Source organism: Artemia sp. Qi Xiang Cuo, chromosome 2 (genome assembly GCF_049724085.1).
Source record: "Artemia sp. Qi Xiang Cuo chromosome 2, ASM4972408v1, whole genome shotgun sequence".
Lineage (NCBI taxonomy): Eukaryota > Metazoa > Arthropoda > Branchiopoda > Anostraca > Artemiidae > Artemia > Artemia sp. Qi Xiang Cuo.
The window spans coordinates 81,927,675-81,949,355 of record NC_142795.1 but is presented as its reverse complement, the minus strand read 5'-3'; the positions used below and the strand labels follow the sequence as shown (position 1 = coordinate 81,949,355).

At 34.9% G+C, this 21,681-nt stretch overlaps 2 protein-coding genes across 2 annotated transcripts in view; both read left to right on the top strand.

The window, feature by feature from the left end:
• The window catches only part of Mctp (multiple C2 domain and transmembrane region protein), a 357,697-nt gene extending 354,636 nt beyond the window's left edge, over positions 1-3,061 (top strand). The window contains exon 20 of the mRNA XM_089108305.1: positions 2,856-3,061. Within this exon, the coding sequence (XP_088964431.1) occupies positions 2,856-2,924 (69 nt within the window). The 3' untranslated portion in view covers positions 2,925-3,061. The remainder of the gene's footprint in view (positions 1-2,855) is intronic.
• A 2,679-nt stretch (positions 3,062-5,740) lies between these two features.
• Positions 5,741-21,681, top strand: part of LOC148955690 (uncharacterized) — a 39,649-nt gene continuing 23,708 nt past the window's right edge. Inside the window, exon 1 of the mRNA XM_089108304.1 lies at positions 5,741-5,821. The gene's annotated coding sequence lies outside the window, so the exon portion shown is untranslated. The remainder of the gene's footprint in view (positions 5,822-21,681) is intronic.

Sequence of the window (21,681 nt, the reverse complement as noted above, 5' to 3'; positions counted from 1 at the left end):
CAAAACCTGCATTAATTCAAAAATGTTCAGAAATTAAATTATAAAAACAAGAATTTTTAACTGAAAATAAGGAGCGACATTAAAACTTAAAACGAACATAAATTATTCTGTATATGAAATGGGCTGTCCCCTCCTCAATACCTCACTCTTTACGCTAAAGTTTGACTCTTTCTCACAACTCTACTTTTCAAAACAATAAAAAAATTTAGCGTAAAGAGTGGGACGTTGAGGAGAGGACAGCCCCTTTCATATACGGAATAATTTCTGTTCGTTTTAAGTTTTAATGTCACTCCTTACTTTCAGTTAAAGAAAACTTTTTTTTTTATTTAATTCAATTAGGGCTTGGGTAAAGATGTACCAAGGGGCAAATAGACGCATCGATTTTACAATTACAACCGGTTCCCAAAGCTCTTTCAGTTTGACTTTTGAACATTGAAGTTATGTAAAAGCATTTTTTTGTGCCTGTGCCATTCTGATGTCTGAATTTGCTATAACTAAATCTCAACGTGGTGAAAATGTTCTAACTTTGCCTAACCTTCGCCATATTGTTGTTTCCCAGAACTAAAATTCTTTTGTCATCATTTTCTCCTGAGTCAATGAGAACTAAATCCTTATATTCTTGGGGAATAGAAAAAGTGCACGACAGTGGCTTTCTTTGTTCAAAGTTTTTGTTCCGCCTCTCCCTGCGAATAGCTGATTCATTTGACCTTTTTCTGGTAATCTGGACATTGCATCTTAATTTAAATTTCTCAAGTGTACACCTAGGACATTTCTAGTTGAAACACTTGTTGTGTGCAACCAGTGCAACCAGTCCGCCTCCCATGTTCTTTTTAGCTGCAATCTCCTCAAAGATATCTGATCAGAATTCTTTATCTAGATTCACAAAATTCAAATGTTTTCACCACATATGTTTATTACTTAACGTCCAGAAAGGTCTGATTCATCTGAAAAAAAACGAGAAATAAATCAGCTTTAATGATTTGTGACATCGGATCTCCTTTTTCTTTTGCAAAAACAAAATAAAGTTTTTTATGAATGATCTTGACAGGCGTTTATATCATGAGTTTAAAAAACAAACAGTTCCAACAAGGTTGGATATGTGAAAATTCTAACTTGTATTTTACCCAATGATATTGCCTAATATTTTTAGAATACTGGCCAACTGAGTTTAGTGGCTCAGTTGCACGATGGTTCAGTTACACGAGGGTTCACTTGCACGGTGGTTCACTTGCACGATGATTCAGTTACACGGTGGTTTAGTTGCACGGTGGTTCAATTGCGCGGTGGCTCAGTTGCACGGGGGGTCAGTTACACGAGGGTTCAGTTACACGGGGGCTCAGTTAAATGGGGTTGAATTGCACGGGGGTTTAGTTGCACGAGGGTTTAGTTAAACGGGGTTCAGTTGCTCGGTGGTTCAGTTACACGGGGGTTCAGTTGCAAGGGAGTTCGAATATACAGGGGTTCAGTTGCACGGTGGTTCAGTTACATGGTGGTTCAGTTACATGGTGGTTCAGTTACAGGGGTTCAGTTGCTTGTGCTCCAGTAACACGTTGGTTCACGCACACCGAGTCGGCAAACGCGTGGTCCTGATGCAGCAGCATGATGATTAGACCTAAGATGGGCTCAGGGGCAAATATGTGTTATTGCCCTTGTCACTTTAAGTAGAAACGAAGAGAAAATAATTAAAATTATTTAAGTATTAGAAACAATATATTTTTTTTCATGAATAAAAGAAAACTCCGGATCGTTTCTGTGCAATGTATAGCATACAATTGTAAAGTAAGGCGCGATACATAGTTTTCGGATCGAAAAAGAAATTTTAAAATGTTCAAAGTTCTTCATATGATCAGCTGTCATCTGACATCTGAATTCTTCTTCATCATCTTAACCACTTGTTTTATGTTGCCTTTTTGTCTTCACGGCTGACGGCTGAGATGGCTTCATGGCTGAGATGAATAAATAGAACACAGAGAATTTCGTTAAATTCACTACATTATTAGTGTGTATACATATTACTAAAAATCTCCAGGAGTTACGATTTTCCGATATGTTTCACATGACTATCCTTTCCCTTTTTTAGGGAAGGTAAAACTCCAGATCTACTGGAGTTATGCTCAAGATGTTTATTCTCTAGATTCTAATAGTATTTATTTTTTCATTATTTATCTCCTAGGGTATTGGCAGAATTTTTTACCTCTCTTTTAAAACCATTAACGGTCATTATTCATAATGTCTAGTTTGTTTAAAGCAAGGCGTCAGACAAGCGAAAGTTTTATCTCCTTCTATTTTCAAACTCTGTGTGTCTAATATATTGAATATTCTTCCAACCTCTTGCTTTTTCAGAATTGTTAACATCCCATGCCTAGCTTACGTGAATGACATTCTCATTATTAGCTGCACCCATAAGCTGCTTTCTAATTCAATTACTTTTGGTCTCTTTCCATTACTAGTCTTTCTCTGAATTATGATAAAATGGAGTTGCTCTTTTTTATTAAAGGCTTTTAATAGATCAACACTTGGTTATAAATGCTTTTATATTTTTCGTAAATCTGATAGAAATAATAGAAAATAATATAAAACGATAGAAAATTATTTCCGCTATTAGATTTCTTTTTTCCTCCTCTTTTAGGTCCTGTTAAAAAAAAAAAATTGTCCCCACAACAACGATCAGTAATCAGGATTATCACGATTAGTAACACATTCATCACGTAGTAAAAACGGCTCATCGTTTAAACCAAGTCAGCCCACACATTCCCCATCTAAAGTGTATATTTACAATTGGATTTAAATAGATGAAACAAACATCCTGACTCTTTTAATTATAAAATCAGTCTGATTGACTTCATTCGTTTCAGATTCAAAGTCGTGAAGTGTCTCTTGAAGATTCTCCAATCAGTATTCGAAATAAGAGACGGAAGATATAGAGAATGTTTTTTGACGCTGGCATTTTTCCCATTTTAAGTCTTTCATTCAATTGATGTTGCTTCACTTTTATATGTTCATTACTATATTTGACCCTTTTTTAAACCAATTCCAAATTTTAAAATAAATAAATAATTCATTTGTACACACTTTCGCTATTTGAGGAAGTTTAGCCGATTCTTTTCTGTCAAGCATTTCTTGTAAATAAGTCTGTAAAATGCGTTTAGTCTCTTTCTCAATAGATCTAGTTCATCGGTCCTGGTAGGTAAAATGTCTTTAAGGTACATGCTTGGTGACCGAAAGTTCACCAGAACAAAATCGTTGTATACCTTTAATTCTTTTTGCATTTCCAAAGTCATTGCTAAGTGTTCTTGGCTTTTTTTCTCTCTTTCTCTTGCTTTTTACACGTTAATTTTTGGATTAACTTCATTCAAAATTAGAGATAGATCTTTAGTATACTTTTTATAATGCATAATCTGTCATTTAAGCCAATTCACTACAACGTAGGACAGGATGGAGATTCACTTCAATTTTTGCAAAATAAGATACAAAAGACGTACTTTTAAACATCAGTGGGTTGGGCATTTTTTCCAACTTTCGACATGAAAATGCGAGACGAAGGTGTTTTTTTTTCAAAATCAAGAGTACCAATCGTTGCTTTCTCTTATTGCAACAAAACATTCTAACATTTTTATCTACTGAGTTAAATTACTGGTACGTGTACTTTTCTTATCTGAGTTGTTGGCTGCTGAGTTATCAAGAACTCAACTGCATGCATATAGTTGGCCTTAGTTGAGAAGTCTTTGGAATTTCCAGGGTTTGAAGCTTAGTTTTGCTGAATCACTTTATGTTGAGTCTCCTTTCTGTGTTAATTTTCCTGTTTTTAGTTTCCTTTGCTGAAAACCTATGTTGAGCTCGCGGCGTTTGGTTTTAAGCATGATAATTATTCAAAGTTTCCTTAAACGAATTGACTGGGTTGATTTTGTTGTATTAAGCGTCCTAGGTTGAGCTCATATGTTGAGTTCCCTGTGTTTAGTTTATTGGGTTCAGTTGTTTGTTTGTTGAATTCTTGTTTTGATTTAAAAGAGAAATAAAATGAATATTAGTTTTTTTTCGTTTTATCAAATTAAATATTTTTTCTTTTTGTATGTCAAAAAAATTAAGCAGCTTCAGAACTTTAGGTCAAATTAAGAACAAGTCTAATACGGTAACCAGCTCCTGAGCGACAATCCGACTTAAGCAGAATCATCACTGTTTCCTGGTTCTAAAAATTAGGCCAAACAGCAATATCCTAAGTGTTTGAAACTCAATTGAAACTCAAGATAATAGTAGATAATTCATTTTTATTAATATTATTCTTATCTAAAGCACAGTTTTGTACTTCTGGCAAATATGAAATAAAGCATAGTTTTATATTTAGGAAAAATTTTACGTTTTATTTCAAAATTATCTTCGTAATAACATAATATAAAATATAAACACAAATAGGCACGGAAATGGGAACTTTTAGGATAATAATTTGCAAATTGGGTTTGGCACCTCAAAAGACGTTTGCATTACACATAAATTCGTAATTCGTTACGTTATAGTAATCGTAAAGACTTTAATTTTATAAGAGGGCTAAAAAACTGAATAGTTTTTGTTAGATTTTAGATGTTATTAAAGAGTTATTAAAAGTATTTCGAGTCCATTCACTGAAAAATGTTATTTATGTCACATCTACATGTATATCTTTTAAAATTTTGGCCATTCGAAAATAATGGAACTATAAAGGTTTGGGTGAAACTGTCTCTCCGTGAGCAGCGTTATTTATAAGTGACCATCCCTATTATATGGTAATATCATATCAGCGAAACGTAAAAAAATCAAACTATGATTCTTTAATCAATAAAATATAATGTTGAATAATTACTAAACCAACGAAAAGTTTAGTTCTTGATCTTCATGTTCTTGTCTACCCTGTAAATTTAATGTGAGGAGACAAATACATCTTACATATAGTACACACTATTGAGTCACTAATAATCCGAAAAGAAGTTTTTCTAGGTCGAAAAAGTACTACCTCTTCTCTATTTTTTAAGTTCAGACTAAAAAAATAGAATTCTGCTCTATTTTTTAAGTCATTTGACATCGTTAGATTTTCAATAGACTGTTAAGAAAATATTTATAAAATAAATCGACAAGGTTTTTGCAGGTAGCTTCAATTCGTTTTCGGACCATATAAAGCCTTTTTTGCATCAGCTTTAGTAGGAAGAACATGCCATTGTGTTTTATTTTTAGCATCTTCCAATTTTTTCAGTTGTGTCGAGATTAAGAAGAACCATAATGAATCAGAATAGAATTTGAGTATTTGTACTTTAATATTTCAGTTTCACCCTGATATAACCTACACAAGTACCATCGCTGCATAAAAGAATGTAAAAAAATTTTTAAACTTTAATGCTGCTTTTCACTTTCGTTCGATTTTGTTTCAACTGATTTTTTTCGGTTCATTACCCATAATTTGCGCTATGAATCTGATCACTTTTTCCCAAATTCTATAGTAATTGAAATGTCAATTAAGGGTATCGGCAGATCATGAGATTTATTTATGTCTTGAAATGCTGAATGGAATTATGAGGCCTCGCGATCAATCCGGAGGCATGGAAGCTATTTACGCAGCTCTTTTTCAGACTAAGTAGGATAAGAAATCTCTTGGGCATGGGAACAAACGACTTGTTAAGTTGTTACTTTTCTGCTATATTTATTTCGCTGAAAAAGTGTGTCTCAAGACGGTATCTGGCCGTTTTATAAATATTGACAACAGGCAGCTACCGGGCAAAATTCAAAAATAAAATTTAAATGGCCAAATTCTACAGTTGAAGCTAAAATAAATGTTAAGTCTTTCTGAATAAAAGAAGTAAGTTTTAAATTATAATAATGTATTTCGTAAAATTATACACGATAGAATTGTTAGTATCCTTAGAAAAATACCTGGGCTAGGCTATTGAAACTTTTGGTAGTGGATCCAGAGACTGAATTAGGCCTATGGGCTATTTTAGGAAGGCCTTTTCAAGTCTTTACATCCAATGTTTACACTGAAAAGAATGCTGAGTTTTAAAACTTTAATAGTTTTGCATAATTCCTTTCATTGTTGTTTCACTTTTATTTATTTGTAGCATAAGTGACTTAGCCTAGGCCTAAGTCTAGGCCTAGTATTCTTAACATAGGCTTTCAAACTTATTCTTGCACTGTATACCCTAAAAACAGGTAAACTTCTACTTTAGCTTCTTTTAACTATCTTGGAAAGGGGTTAGGTTAGGAAAATGAAACTTTCAGGGATGGTTCTGCAGACTAAAGTATGTCCTTGGAAGGTATTTGGAAGTACCCACCTCCATTCCTTTGCCCTTTAGAGGGTTGTGAATTTTGATTAGGCCTACTTTTAATAGGCCTAGGCTAATCTTTTTGTTATAAAAGTAAGCTAAAGCCTTGCAAAATAGATCTTCTGCTTAAATGAAGTAGGCTAGGCTACAAGGAAACTGTTTTCAGCTTTACAACTTTGTTAAATCCCAATTTATGAGGTTTCAAAGATCTGCAGATACATTTACTAAATTTAGGACTAGAAAAAACAAACATTGATAGTCTATGGGTTAAAATTCTCAAATAACAGGAATTGAGTTTTCAGAGGTAAAACCAGAGAAAAATGAACTGATAACAGAAAATTAAGGTAAAATTTTATATTGTCAAAATTTCAATAGATAGACCCAGGAGCATCCTGAGGCTCATTGTATTGGGGGGGGCATTGGCATAGGCAGCATATTGTCTAGGGGGGGGGGCAGTTTATAGTGTGATGGAGAGGGAGATGAAGTTATATTGGCATGGGTGTATGTAGCTTCTTGCCAAGGGGAGGGGACAGCTGCCCCCTACCCATTATTTATGTATTTCTATAATTGCCTTTATATATAAATGTAAAGGCAATGTGGCTTATGGAGTTTTGAGCCTGAATGAAGGGATTTGTGAGGTCAAAAATATCACATAGATCAAAATATTGATTCTGCTTCTGCAAGTAAAGTGAAGGTCTAGGGGTGGGGGGGGGGCAGCTGCCCCCTGCCTCCCCCTCCCTGCACCCATGAGGGGGGAGAGGCAAACTTCTTAAATTTGACTGAATTGCTACCTGATTTATGCTGAATTTTCTGCAGAAATCAAGAATTTTTCTAAATTTAGGCTGATTTAGCAAAATTTTTGCCTTCAGCAAAAATTTTACTGAATGCCAAAAAGTTAGGGGGGGCAGGGCATCCCCCTTCCCCCAATGGGACACCCCTGTATAGACTTGTCAAGTAGCCTAGGCAAAATTTCTAAAGCTCAGAGATCAAAAGAGCATTAACATAGAAGCTTGGCAATACCTTCCCAGGGTGTATTATTAGCCCTGGATTCATTACTTATAGTTTCATTTTCCTAACTTAACTGCTTTCTAAGATAGCAAAAAGTAGCTAGATTAGAATTTTACCATTTATTTTGCCAACATTCATCTGCATAGCCTTGCCCAAGCATAGTTTAGGAGAGTTTTAGGCTGACTAAAAGTCTTTTTTAATGAATTTGTTGATGACAACATAATTACATAATTTGGCTAGGATAAAAATGAATGCATCATTTGATGCATATTTTTGCTCTTTCATAATTCAATAGGATTATTGCTTATGGGGGAAATCACATTTTGAGCCCTTAATGGGGCCCCAAAAGGTGAAATAGCCTTGTCTATTGTAATCAACAGTTTAAAAACATGTTTCTTAAAAAAAAAAAATTGTGATAAAAATTGCTATTTAGCTGATTCAGGAATGGTAGGCCTAGTCCTCAGAGTTATTTTTCTTATTCTTGATAGTAAATTGTTATTTTGAAAATAAATTTGCAGTAATTTTTTGAATCAATCTAAAATCCATCAAAATGACATAGCAAAACTGGAATCATATTTGAGGGATTTCTGGCTCTTTTTTAAAAATTTTGCAAATTTGTTTCCATACTTACCTTTTACCCTCAAGGCTAGCCTAATGATAATGATTAGGCTATTACCATTCCTGAATCAGCCAATGAATAGCTAATTTTCTTACTAGAGAGTTTTCTTAGATTACATTTTTAAATTTTCAGTTACTATATGCTGTTTTGAGCCCTGTAAGTGCTCAAAATGGAATTTCCCCTAGAAGTAATGAATGAATTATATAAAAGCATCAAGTGATGTATTCACTTTCATCCTAGCTAAAATATGCTGTCAACTACAAATTTACTCTTATTGGAAATAGAAATTGTGATGTATATAGTCATGTTTTGTACCTTGCTCTTTCATAGCCTTTGTTGTGCTGCTTTGGCAAAAATCCATCAAGATAATCCATTTGAATGGGTAAGGGGAATTAAGGCAACACCCTGCTTAACTCCTGATTCCACACCAAACCAATTACTAACCTCACTTCCTACCTTAACTACAACAATATTAATCTCATACACAACAATTATTTAATGTATTTATAACCCACAAATGAATATTAGAAATGACACTGCAGAGTAAATACAAAAGAAAAAAGTAACAACATCAATATGAAAACAAACAAAAACAACAATACAATTTAACCAATATCAAAATGAAAAAAGCAAACTAGGGGGTTGGTGACAGAAACAACATTACAAGTATTTGTAATCATATTAGGAGCCATACTGACCAGTTGTGCACAAGCTTCAATGACACCATAACAGGATACAATATTTCTAGTTCTGAAACAGCTGGGTAAATACATCAGATATTTTCAGTATCTAAAGTAGCCACTTCTAAGTCTCCATAAATCTTTTTTTCTCAGCAGGTGGTGGAATCCATATAGGAAATTTACTCCTGGAGAGAAAAACTATTATGAAGCCAAGCTAGACTCTTACAGATATAACACCCTCTATTTGGAGATATCTTACCATACAACACACAAATATTTTTTAAAGCATTAGTAACCAACTCAGAGCAAGTTTCAGAAATAGACGGGCAAAATGATATACCAAGCCACTTAATATTACCCAATCAAGGTAATGAAATCAAACCAAGGTTTAGTGGAGATACAGAAGTTCTACTATTAAAGCACATAAACTCACACTTTCCCATATTGACAGATAGGCCAATATCACTAAGTAGAGAAGACAGCTTACAGAAATTTAGAGCCAACCCTTGACAAGAAAAACTAACTAAAAGGACATCATTGGCATATGTAATATAACTTAAACCTATATCATGAAAAAACAGTAGGAGATAGTGAGGACACATTTAAATATATAAGTAGATAAAACACCACCCTGTCTAATGCCTTTTCTAACAGCTACCAAATCAGAAATATGTGACATCCACTTAATACACATGTAAGAATTATCAAACCAATATTGCAATATAGAAATAACTGAATAATTAACTCCAGAACAGGCAAGGGAATGCAAGGCCTGGGCATGAACAACATTGTCAAAGGCCCCAGAAATGTCTACTGTACAGCAATACAATGAACACTTTTAAGCAAAAGCTTTGTTTAACAACTGGCTGAGCACATGATGTGCTTGGGGGCAGCCAACCCCTCTTCTAAATCCAAATTGAAAAGATGACATAGGCCAACACAATCTGGAGAATCTGATCTTTTTACTTTCTTCAGCATCCAATATAAATCACTCATACTTATTGCAAGAACTCTGTGTTGACAAAGAGACACTGGCAGGACCAAACTAATTAGATAAAAAAATGTTTCTGAACATACTAGTTGAATACAGAAAATGTGTCAATATAATGGTGCCCCAAATTCATAAGATTTAATTTTGATTCAGCTGGGGAGTACACTTACTGCTATTGATAACTCTATTCCAGGTCATTTTACTATTTGGAGCGTCCTATGCATTGAGCCTTGCATTACATAAACAGGATTTGTATTCTGTCTTTGTTCTTTGCTTGACTATAAACAGCACTGGAAGAAGGTCAATCCACAGTTGCAAAGTTGCAACCAAAACTTTGTGCAGTTCTTTACTCTTTTCACTTTCAGATGTATATTCTACAGGGGCTTGCAAGACCCAGAATGTATGTGCTCAAATGGAACTGTAGCTTTTGTGGCTGACTTTAAACATTCCACAATTTGGTAATAATACAAATTTAGGCTTCCTTAGAATCAGGCAAATCAAAGTCTGGGCAAATCTTCCTTAATCAAAGTCTGGAGCAAGTGAAACAGGACTTCAATAGTTGAGGGTAGAGTGCATAAAGTATTAATATACATCTCAACGTTTCCAATTTCCAACTGGGCTTTTGATACCATTTTGAATGGGGAACCTTAAAGTGGGCTTGAACATGAGGAGGCTCAATTAGGCATGAAATAGGGAGATGGTCATCACTGATTTTATCTTCATCAACAGACGCCTTGGATTTAATTGGACTGAACTTAGACACAATAATATGGTCAAGGTTGGATTTAATGGTGCTTCAATTATGAATGTAAGTATAAGCCAGGTTCTTAGCAGCAACATGATATACACTTGGTAGGGACTAGTAGGAGTTAAGAGCAATCAGATGAGGTCAGTATTTATATCCCCAGCTAGGATCCAATCAACATTTTTATCTGAAAATTTTGTAAAAAGAGATTTCAGTTTATGGCAAGCTTTAGCAAAAGCAGTAAATGACTGAGTATTTTGAAGATTGCATAGGAGATACACATTTACAGAAGCCATGTTGTTACACTGGATTGCTAGAATATTAACGTCAGAATAAATTTGCATATGCTAATATCCCAATTGAATGAAGATGATAGTACCACCAGAAGGGCAACTGCAGGTCGTTTTTGCTTCTTGAATAAATATATCATGGGTAACAGACCATCTTAAACTGGTTCTATTAACTTTAGAAAGTAGATGCTCCTGTAAGAATATAAAATCAAAATTTAGCAGCTTGTCAATTAGCAGATCCTTATCTTTAGTACTATTAATGTTCAGAGAAACAAAACTTAAGGCTGAAGGAGAAGTCGTCATAATGTCTTGGTAAGCATATTTCTCAATACCCAGCATTTTAAACTAAAAGAAACATGATTTCCTCCTCAATTGGCGCACTTAGGAGCAGCTGAGCAAGGGTTCTCTGTGATATTTTCGTAAGCCCCAGCACAACGGGAGAATTTTGGTCAATCTGGAGAACGTGGGCATCTAGCAATAGGGTGATCTACCCCTTGGCACCGGAAACAGCAAGATGGTAATTCTTGATAGACTTCAACACAAAAAAGCTCATATCCAAGCTGGAGACCATGGTTAATTGCGTTTTTCAGTGCTAGCTGATCCAAAAATTCCAAACAGAAACAATTTGAGTGTTCTATTTTTATAGCACAAGCTAATCCCAGTTTACTTTTTATTAGAGATGATTCTGTTACATTTTCAGGGATACCCCAAACAATACCAAGTGCTTTTTTGTCAAGGACCTTGGTTTGAACATTAGGTAGGCTCTTAGAGGCTGAGGTGGCAAGGGATACAGCTGACTGCCTATCTTGAGTAACTATGAGCCATTTTTTATTCTGAACATCAGGTTTTAGACTTAGAATCCCTTCATGACCTTCAAGCATTTCCAATTAATTTTTTCACAAACCAGAATCATTTAAATTGGTAGGAATGTTTTTCAAAATTTCTGCATACATAGGTTTATCTTTAACTGAAGGGGGAGCAGTGGAGGGGAAAGGCAGCTGGGTTTGAAGCTTTTCTGACAAAGTGCATAATTAATTAAAACAGGCGTTTACCTTACTACTAAGCATGGAATATGCCAAAGCAGGAAATTATCAGGATTTCACTCACGTTTCTTATTACAAAATCTGGCACATCAATATTTTCAGAGTTGCATCTTTCAAACGCTGCAATAATATTGGCAATACCATTTGGTTGGGCATTGATGCCAGCTCGCCTGGGCAGAATGTCCCTTGGAAACACTTTTTGGAGGAAAAGCTTTCTCACATCCAATACATCAGTAGCCAAAAAAATATCAAAAGTTTGTTCTTTAACTGAATCATGGGGAATCCCCTGTTTGATATTTTTCTGTATAAAATTCAACACTGGATTATAAAAAAAGTTTATCCTTTGCCCAAATTCCAATGTCAGTCATTTTCACTTACAATTTTGTTCTTGAATAGGGCCTTCCCATTCCAAAAGAATGGTAAACGCTTTGGAAATTAAGCAAAAGCGCCAGTAACCACTTTAATTCATTCAGTATTTTTCTGGTGGTTTCCATGCGAGAGAAGTAGGGGAAGCATTGAAGGCTGTCTACCTTGTCCCCGCAATTTAAGGGGCAAGCCCAGCAGGTACCACGGCTCTTGCTAACAACTCTCCACCCCTATTCTACTTACTTTTCTTTCCCCACCTCAATTGCAGCATAATTGCCTCTAATATCAGATTTCCTATTTATTTATATTAGCACTGCGTGATGGCTATTCTCCAATATTATCACTGGAATAATTTAAGTTCACACCACTTTTACAAAATATAAATAAATGTCCAGGAACTAGGTCTGTAGATTATAACATTTTTAATCCTTATAAAAATGTTTTGAAAGAATGGTCACACAGTTAACACTGGTCACTGAATTAATTTAAGATCCTGTCAAGTTTTAAGTTCATAAAATCCAGAAAAAGGTGTTATTACTTTCAAGACTAAATCAAGACTGCTAAATCATGCACTTAATCACTTCTATGACAACTAGTTTACTGCAAAACCTTCCATGATACCACCTAGAAAATAGGGTTAAGACATTAACCTACAACTAGGGCCATTGAGAAGATAGCATGTTAAGAAAACAATTCTTACTTCATAATATGTAGAAAAACTGTAGTTGACACATTTTGAAGGCACTTTGACTTACTTAACCCCCTCTCTCTAATCTGCAAATATATAGCCAAAATAATATATTTCTCATATGTTTTTCCATTACTTCTTTTTCTCAGCATTGATTCAATCTATGAGCTCATAATTTGAAACAAGAATGATGTATGGCAATTAGTATAAGAGTGTTATTTATGCTCTTTTCAAATATCATCTTCACATTTTTGACAATGTACCATTCCCTGATGGTCCCAGATATAGCCCTAAATAGTATTTTCTTTATTGTTTTGCATAATATTTCCTTGTTAACAGGTAGCTATGTTCTTGACCTGTGAAAAACATTGGACCTATGTTATTGCAATATACTTGAGTTTGATAAATGTATTAAAAAAAAATAATTCAAGAAAAGTTAAAAATATTTATAAAAAGATAAATAATATAAATGCTAAAACACGTTTTCCTAAATTTTAGTCAGCCAACTCCAACTATCTAAACCTATCTGTACCATATCCAAGATTTGAAACCTACTGTCCATGTTTATGAAAGATACATTTTTATCAAATATTTGGAAGTTTTGTTATTGGATTTAATTAAATTTGGCAGATCTATTAAATATTCTGCAGAAGTAGAAACACCAAGACAAGTATATACAGACCTGTCCTCACACTATCTGCAGACCCTTACAAGCTGAGATGTGGTAAGATAAGTGCTTGAAATAGCTTAACATAATTTTGGGCGTAGATCCATTCCTGTAATTTGCTTTCACCTAGCACAATAAGTCTCCAAGTTAGAAGAAACAAGCCAAATAGGGTTTGCCAATTTAAACCCCTCTCCATCCTCTGTAACACTGGATTTTTATGAATTAAAAAAAATGGCACTAGAGGAATAAACAGTAATACAATACAAGGATTAGAAGATTCAAGAAAATTTGGTCTTGATTATGGGACAAAATTCAAATTTAGCTAAGAACCTGGTTAAAATCCTGGATACTGCTTTGCCAAAGCTTTCAATCTAAGAAAAGCAGACTCTGGAGATAATCTCGAAAAAAAAATAAAGTTAAGAAAGTCCCTCTGAGAATCTTTTAAACTTTGCAAAAATTGATAAGTGGCAAATAGGCAGCTTAAAAACACTATCTGGGTTCTAGATTCATTTACTCTCCTCAACAACTTTCAAGGTCTGTAATAAGCTTCTAAACTAGGTTTGCCATAGCAGCCTGAGTACAGACTGGGACACTAGCAGTAAGTGGCTGAAAATTTTACCTTTATTTTGTTGACAAACTCAATTATAAAAAGAATTAAAAAAATTACGGCATAGATTCTACACATGAAACTCTAATTACTTACTATATTTGCTAGATAGCTTCACCTTATTTAGCAGGTTTGGTTTGCCCATAACTTAATTATGAAATCCTAAGCACATACAAAAACAGGAGCAAATAAATACAGACTAAAACTCAATTAAACTAAACAGTTTGGAAAAATAAGCCACTCCAAGGGTGGTAATCCAATTTAAATGAATAATACAAATAAACACAATATAAAAATTATAGTAACCCACAAAAAAAAAAAAAAAAGGAAACCACCCTATAAACCGACTATTGTATTTTATTGGTGGTGGTTTTATTTGTTTATGGTTTAGTTTGGTTTTTATCTTTGTTTCTCTTGTGCTGAAGACGCATAGTTTGGATACAGGTAAAATATCCACGTTGTTTGAGTTTTTCATCTTTTCTCTCTACTGGCTGTAGTCTTGTTTGTTGTTTTTTCATTGAGTTTTTTTCTCTTTGTTAGTTTTTTGTATCTCTCATTCAGTCTACCATTCCTAGTCAAAGGAGGAACCCAAATAAGGAACTCTAAATATTTGAAATTTCATCCTGTTTTCTATTTTATCTGATTGGTTAAAAATGTCCCAGAGAGGAACTAGGTATAGAACATGAGGGAGAGAGATAGCATTATATACTTCTGCAAGGTGGCATAGATCAAGATTCAGCTGTGATCCAACTGCACCAGCCTACCCATTACAAATTATACGGTTGGTTCAGGCAATAAGTAATTTCTGAGTTGACAGGATGTAGCCTACAAATAGGTAAACCAAGGTGCACAAGCTCCTGCAGTGGTACAACATCAGAATCACCCAGATTTACTCTATCAGGGGGTTTCAGAACGATTAAAATTAAATAATAACACTTGAGACTGATCCACATTTAAAGAAAGACCAATCTCATTATAATTCTTAGCAATCTCCCTAAAACTTTTCTCCAAACTAAACACAGCCCAACTTAGGTCAAGAACGTCATCTACATAACATAAAACAGATGCACTAACACTATTCAATATAGGCTACAGGAAGGTGATAAATTTCCTTGGGCTTTTAGGGTCACATTATTGTAAATAGTAGGAGAGGTAATGGCCCCTTGTTTAATTCCAAGATTCACACATAATTCTGAAGGAAGAAGCAAAGATCTGATCTTTAAACATGCTCAGTCACTGCACATGTGACCAAAATATCTTGTATTTTTTATGAAATTTATCACTGTCTATTATAAGGATTTTATCCCTATTTGAACTTTTATTTATCATTCTATAAGATCTTTGAGGTTCACTATTTCTTCAAATGCACTGTTGACAATCACTATTCCCCTTTGTGGTAAATAATGTAGTGTCAAAAATTCAAATGAATTTACTGAAAAAAATGTGCATTGTCAGTTTAATATACATTTGCTGATATTTATTCCTTAAAATCGTAATTGATTTTTATTTTTTAAAGTTATAAAAGTGAAAATATACAAAAAAAACTTTCCAGTAAAGTACAAATTATATTTTGGCTTTTAGAAAGCTTGGGGTTTAGAACCCTACTCATATTTATTACTGCTAGATTTAAGTTTGACGGTGTTATTTATTTGAACTTCTGTTTGTTTTGGGTTTCATTTATTTATTAATACTGATTTGTGGTAGTTGTATTCTTGGTAGATTATTTGATTCTATTTTTGTTCATTTTGGTTTAATGAGTTCCTTAAAAACTTTTTAAGAACTTATATGGTTGAAAAAGTTTTTTTTAATTAATTTCTGTTCGTTTTATATTGACCTAGTCTTTTTCAACGAGAAGGACTGAGCCTCTTCTAAAGTTACACAATCACACCTTCTATGAAAAAATTAAATACTCCCTGGGAATAGCTTAAATCCATTGCCTCTAATCTCTGGGTTTTGTTTAAACCCCAAATGCCTTGTTATATGGTATTTAGACTATTTTTAATAGAATGGTTATCTCAAGTTTCTATTAGATGCATTTTGGGACAATACAACGTTTGTGTGTGTGTGTGTGGGGGGGGGGGTAGCTGCCCTCTGATCACAATGACTTTTACAAAGAGCACAAGCGCTTCTGATTACCAATCCAATGAGCCCCCTCCGAAGTTTATATGACCACGCTTTCTATAAAAAAACCTTATATGTCCTCAGGGCAAAACTTAGAACCCTTACCTTGAGGGCTGGGGATTTTGTTATCCTCAAAGACATTATTCACAGGCCGTTCTCATATGCTGAACAAAATGGCTATCTCAAAATTTTGATTGGAAGTGTTTGGGGAAAGTGATGGGTGTGGTGGGGGGGGGGCATTTGCCCTCTGATCACTTACGAATAATAAAAAAGGCACTAGTTTTCTCAATTTCCAATCGAATGAGCCCTTTTTGAAGCTCCTACAACAAAACTTTCTATAAAAACCTTATATGCCCCAAGGGCATAACTTACAACCATTGTCCTGAAGGCTATGGGGGGAGGGTTGTCATTCTCAAAGACATAATTTCCTGAGCTTTCAACTATGTTGAACAAAATTGCCATTTCAAAATATTGATTGGAAATGTTTGGGGAAATGATGGGCATGGGGGGATTCTCCCTCCTATTACTTTTGACTATTAAAAAGGGCAATAGCCCTTTCAATTTCCAATCAAATGAGCAGCCCTTTTTGAAGTTTTTACAATAACATTTTCTATAAAAACATTGTATGCCACTAGGGCATAACTTACAACCTTAGCCCTGAGCTAATTATTACTTACTTAGCCCTAAATTTGTTTTTACTATTACTAAACTTATTTACTTAGCCCTAAGGGCTGTGGGGGGGGGCTGTCATCTTCAAATACCTAATTTCCAGAGCTTTCAACTATGTTGAACAAAATGGCTATCTTAAAAATTTGATTGGATGTGTTTGGGGAAATGGTGGGCTTGAGAGGGGGGTTAGTTGCCCTCCAATCACTTTTGAATATTAAAAAGGGCACTAGCCCTCTCAGTTTCCAATTGAATGAGCCACTTTTCAAGTTTCTAAACAACGCTATCTATGAAAACCTTATATACCCCCAGGGCATAACTTACAACCTTTGCCCTGGGGGCTCTGAGTTTTTTTTATCATCAAAGATATAATTTATACAACTTCCAATACATTGAACAAAATGGCTATTTCAAAATTTTGATTGAATGTGTTCGGGGAAATGGTGGTCATGAGAGGGGGGTTAGTTGCTGTACATTCACTTTCGACTATTAAAAGGGCACTAACCCTTTCAATATCCAATCAAATGAGCCGTTTTTGAAGTTTCTACAACAACACTTTCTATAAAAAACCTTATATGCCTCCGGGGCATAACTTACAACCCCTGCCCTGAGGGCTCTGAGCGGGGTATCATCCTCAAAGACCTAATTTCCAGAACTTTCAACTACGTTGGACAGAATGGCTATCTCTAAATTTTGATTGGATGTGTTTGGGGAAATGGTGAGTGAGAGAAGGGGGTTGGTTGCCCTTCAATCACTTTCGAATATTAAAAAGGGCACTAGCCCTTTCAATTTCCAATCGAATAAGCCCCTTTTGAACTTTCTACAACAACAATTTCTATAAAATCCTTATATGTCTTCAGGGCATAACTTTCAACTCTGGCCCTGAGGACTGTGGGGGGGGGGGTCATCCTCGAAGACATATTTTCCAGAACTTTCAACTACATTGAAAAAATTGCCATTTCAAAATATTGATTGGAAATGTTTGGGGAAAGAATGGGCATGGGGGAATTCTCCCTCCAGTTACTTTTGACTATTAAAAAGGGCAATAGCCCTTTCAATTTCCAATCAAATGAGCCCTTTTTGAAGTTTTTACAATAACATTTTCTATAAAAAACGTTGTATGCCCCTAGGGCATAACTTACAGTTTTAGCCCTAAGGGCTGTTGGGGGGGGGTTGTCATCCTCAAAGACCTAATTTCCAGATCTTTCAACTACGTTGAACAAAATGGCTATCTCAAAATTTTGATTGGATGTGTTTGGGGAGATGGTGGGCGTCAGAGAGGGGTTAATTGCCCTTCAATCACTTTCGACTATTAAAAAGGGCACTAGCCTTTTAATTTCCAATCAAATGAGCCTTTTTTGAAGTTTTTACAATAACATTTTCTATAAAAAACATTGTATGCCCCTAGGGCAAAACTTACAACCTTTGCTCTGGGAGCTTTGGGTTTTTTTATCATCAAAGACTTAATTCATAGAACTTTCAACTACGTTGAACAAAAAGGCTATCTTAAAATTTTGATTGAATGTGTTTGGGGAAAGGGTGGGCATGAGAGGGGGGTTAGTTGCTCTACATTTGCTTTGAACTATTAAAAAGGACACTAGCCCTTTCAATTTCCAATCAAATGAGCCCTTTTTGAAGTTTCCACAACAACACTTTCTATAAAAAACCTTATATGTCCCCCGTGCATATCTTACAACCCTTTCCCTGAGGGGGGGGGGGTATCATCCTCAAAGGCCTAATTTCCAGAACTTTCAACTACGTTGAACAAAATTGCTATCTCAAAATCTTGATTTGATGTGTGGGGAAATGGTGGGTGAGAGAAGGGGGTTAGTTGCCCTTCAATCACTTTCGAATATTAAAAAAGGGCACTAGCCCTTTCAATTTCCAATCGAATGAGCCCTTTTTGAACTTTCTACAACAACACTTTCTATAAAAACCTTATATGTCTCCAGGGCATAACTTTCAACCCTTGCCCTGAGGACTGTGGGGGGGGGGGATGGTCATCCTCAAATATATAATTTCTAGAACCTTCAACTACGTTGAAAAAAATAGCTATCTCAAAATTTTGATTGGATGTGTTTGGGGAAATGTTGGGTTTGAGAGAGGCGTTAGTGTCCCTCCAATCACTTTCTACTTTTAAAAAGGGCACTAGCTTTTTAAATTTCCAATCAAATGAGTCATTTTTGAAGTTTCTACAACAACCCTTTCTATAAAAACCTTATATGCTCCCAGGGCATAACTTACGACCCTTACTCTGAGGGCTGTGGATGGGGGGGGGGGTGTCATCTTAAAAGACCTGATTTCCAGTACTTTCAAGTACTGTTTCGGGAAATGGTGGGCATGAGAGGGGGGATAGTTGTCCTCCAATCACTTTTGACTATTAATAAGGGCACTAGCCCTTTCAATTTCCAATTGAATGAGCCTTTTTTTATAGTTTCTATGACAACGTTTTCTATGAAAACCTTATATGCTCCCAGGGCATAACTTACAACCCTTGCTGTGAGGGCTCTTAGGGCTTATCATCCTCAAAGACCTAATTTCCAAAACTGTCTTCTATGTTGAACAAAATGGCTATCTCAAAATTTTGATTGGATGTGTTTGGGGAAATGGTGGGCGTGGAAGGGGTGTTAATTGCCTTCCAAACACTTTTGACTGTTAAAAAGGGTCCAAGCCCTTCCAATTTCCAATCGAATGAGCCCTTTTCGAAGTTTCAACGACAACTCCTTTGATATGGATTGCCCTGGTCTAAAGGATAAAAAAATTACATTGTGCCAACATTGTTCTTTACTTAGGCAGCGCTATTGCACTGCCTATGATCATCTGCAAAACAGCACTTACATCTTGGCGTTTCGAACTAATTTTTCCTTCCTTTCCTTTATTTCTATTAGTTGCTGTTGATTCAATTTATCAATTTATCCACAGCAAATAAAGCAGTATTGGTTGTGACTAACTGGCAGGCGGTCTTGGGTAGGTGACTGTTTTATGGGCAGCAAGGCTTGCCACGCCGTGCTTCCTTGCTGGTGTGCAATGTGCTTTGTGTGTTACAATTGGAATACCAGGAAATTTCAAATAGGACATTTCAAATAGAAGTCATTTTTTTATTTTTTTTTTTTTAAAAATTGTTGCTTAGGAAATGGTATTTTGTTCTTAAAAGATGGAAGTAAATGGCTAAAATGGATGAAAAGCTCTATTTCAATAATATTAAAATGGTTATCTGGTTACATTTTTAATTGGAGTTCCTGTGAGAGACTAATTTTAATGATTGTTTATCATATAAGAGCAAATTAGACGGCTGTCAAGTGCCATACCAATTATTAGTTCAAATTTTTTTTATGACCTTCATTGTTAATTTTCATTGATGTGCAATTGAGCTTATTTATTACTATATAGTTATAAATAAGCTCAGTTACTATATAGTATGTAAAATCAAAGATTTTTTTCTTTGATTTTAATCAAAGATGAAATATTTATGATTTTAACAGAATAAAGTAGCTCTGAAGCATGTGCTTGTGTTGGTAGAATGTGAATCAGATACAAAATAAGATAAACACTGCAAATACTTCTTATTTTTGCTGCATCTTAATTTCATACCAAACATGCTTTCAAAACATTGTCAAGTATCCACCTTGACATCATGATTGATTGACCTGTACATGTTTACATTCCTGTTCAAATTGCCATCCTGTGTTCGACTCTGAAGGCATAATTTTAGCTGCTTTAATCTATGTGCTGAAGGCGATGCACATTTAACAAGTGGAGTGGAAAATACAATCAAGGATTAACACACCGTTAGCAAGAAGGTTTGTAGTACTTCATTTGCTTTGTCCTTAAACTCAGCATGGAGGGGAGTTTCTGGGAAACAGAATGGCTAATGTTTTTGCAGTTATTATATGATATTTGCCAACACAATATCAACAGTAAAATAATTTAGCTGAAATCGGATTTGAAGTGCTTATCTTGTGTCCTACACGTCACTAACCTGCTCAAGATAAGGGTAAAGGATAAGGTCCTTGGGATAAAGGGAAATGTTAGAAGAGGACAATACACAGCAATAACATCTTGATATTGAAAGAATATGTCCTGGATCTTGAAGAGCTTCATAACTTGATGTGTCTGCAGTGGGTAAGTTTACCTAAATTTTCTTTTAAATGAACAGAAGTTGAAAGTAAAATTGAGTTAGAATTTTCAACAAGAATCAGTACTTAAAACAGGTATTTAAACAGTAGGTATTTAAAAGCATTATAAACAGGAATCAAACAGAAAAAGAAGCCAAACTTAATTGTACATTTTACCAATTAGTTAATGGCTTTCGTTCTAACCAGATTAAACTTGCCATTGACAAGCCTCTTCAGTAGCCTACATTAGTAACAGCAGGCAAGGGTTCCAGGAAAATTATCACTCTGTTGTATATTTGATCCCAGTATGTGTTTCTACAGGAAAGCAGCTATTTTTGTGTATACAGCTGAATAAGGTAGAACAGAGACTGCAGACTCAGTTTATTTTGGGAAGGCAAAAAGAAATTCCTTGTAAATGCCAATATTGGATTTGAATTAGGTCCAGTTTGGAGTCCTTTATCAAAGCAAGATCTAAGCCATGGAAAGTGCAATGTATGTAAATAAAACACAAATCCTATGTTTGTTTCTATACTTGAGTACCCTCAAACAAACCAGGGATAATCCTACCTCAATTAAGCCAAATCCCAATCAGTTTGTTCATGGTTAACCTCAACTTTAAGCACAGTCTAATACTCAGTTTTGCCAGACTTACACTAGTACAAGTCATGTCATACTTGAATTGCACACTTCTATAACAAGCATTAAAATTTGGTGCAATCAGCATTAATGAAAATTAATTAAAATAGCTAAAATGAGTGTTATAAAATATTGCTGATAAATGCTAGAAAATA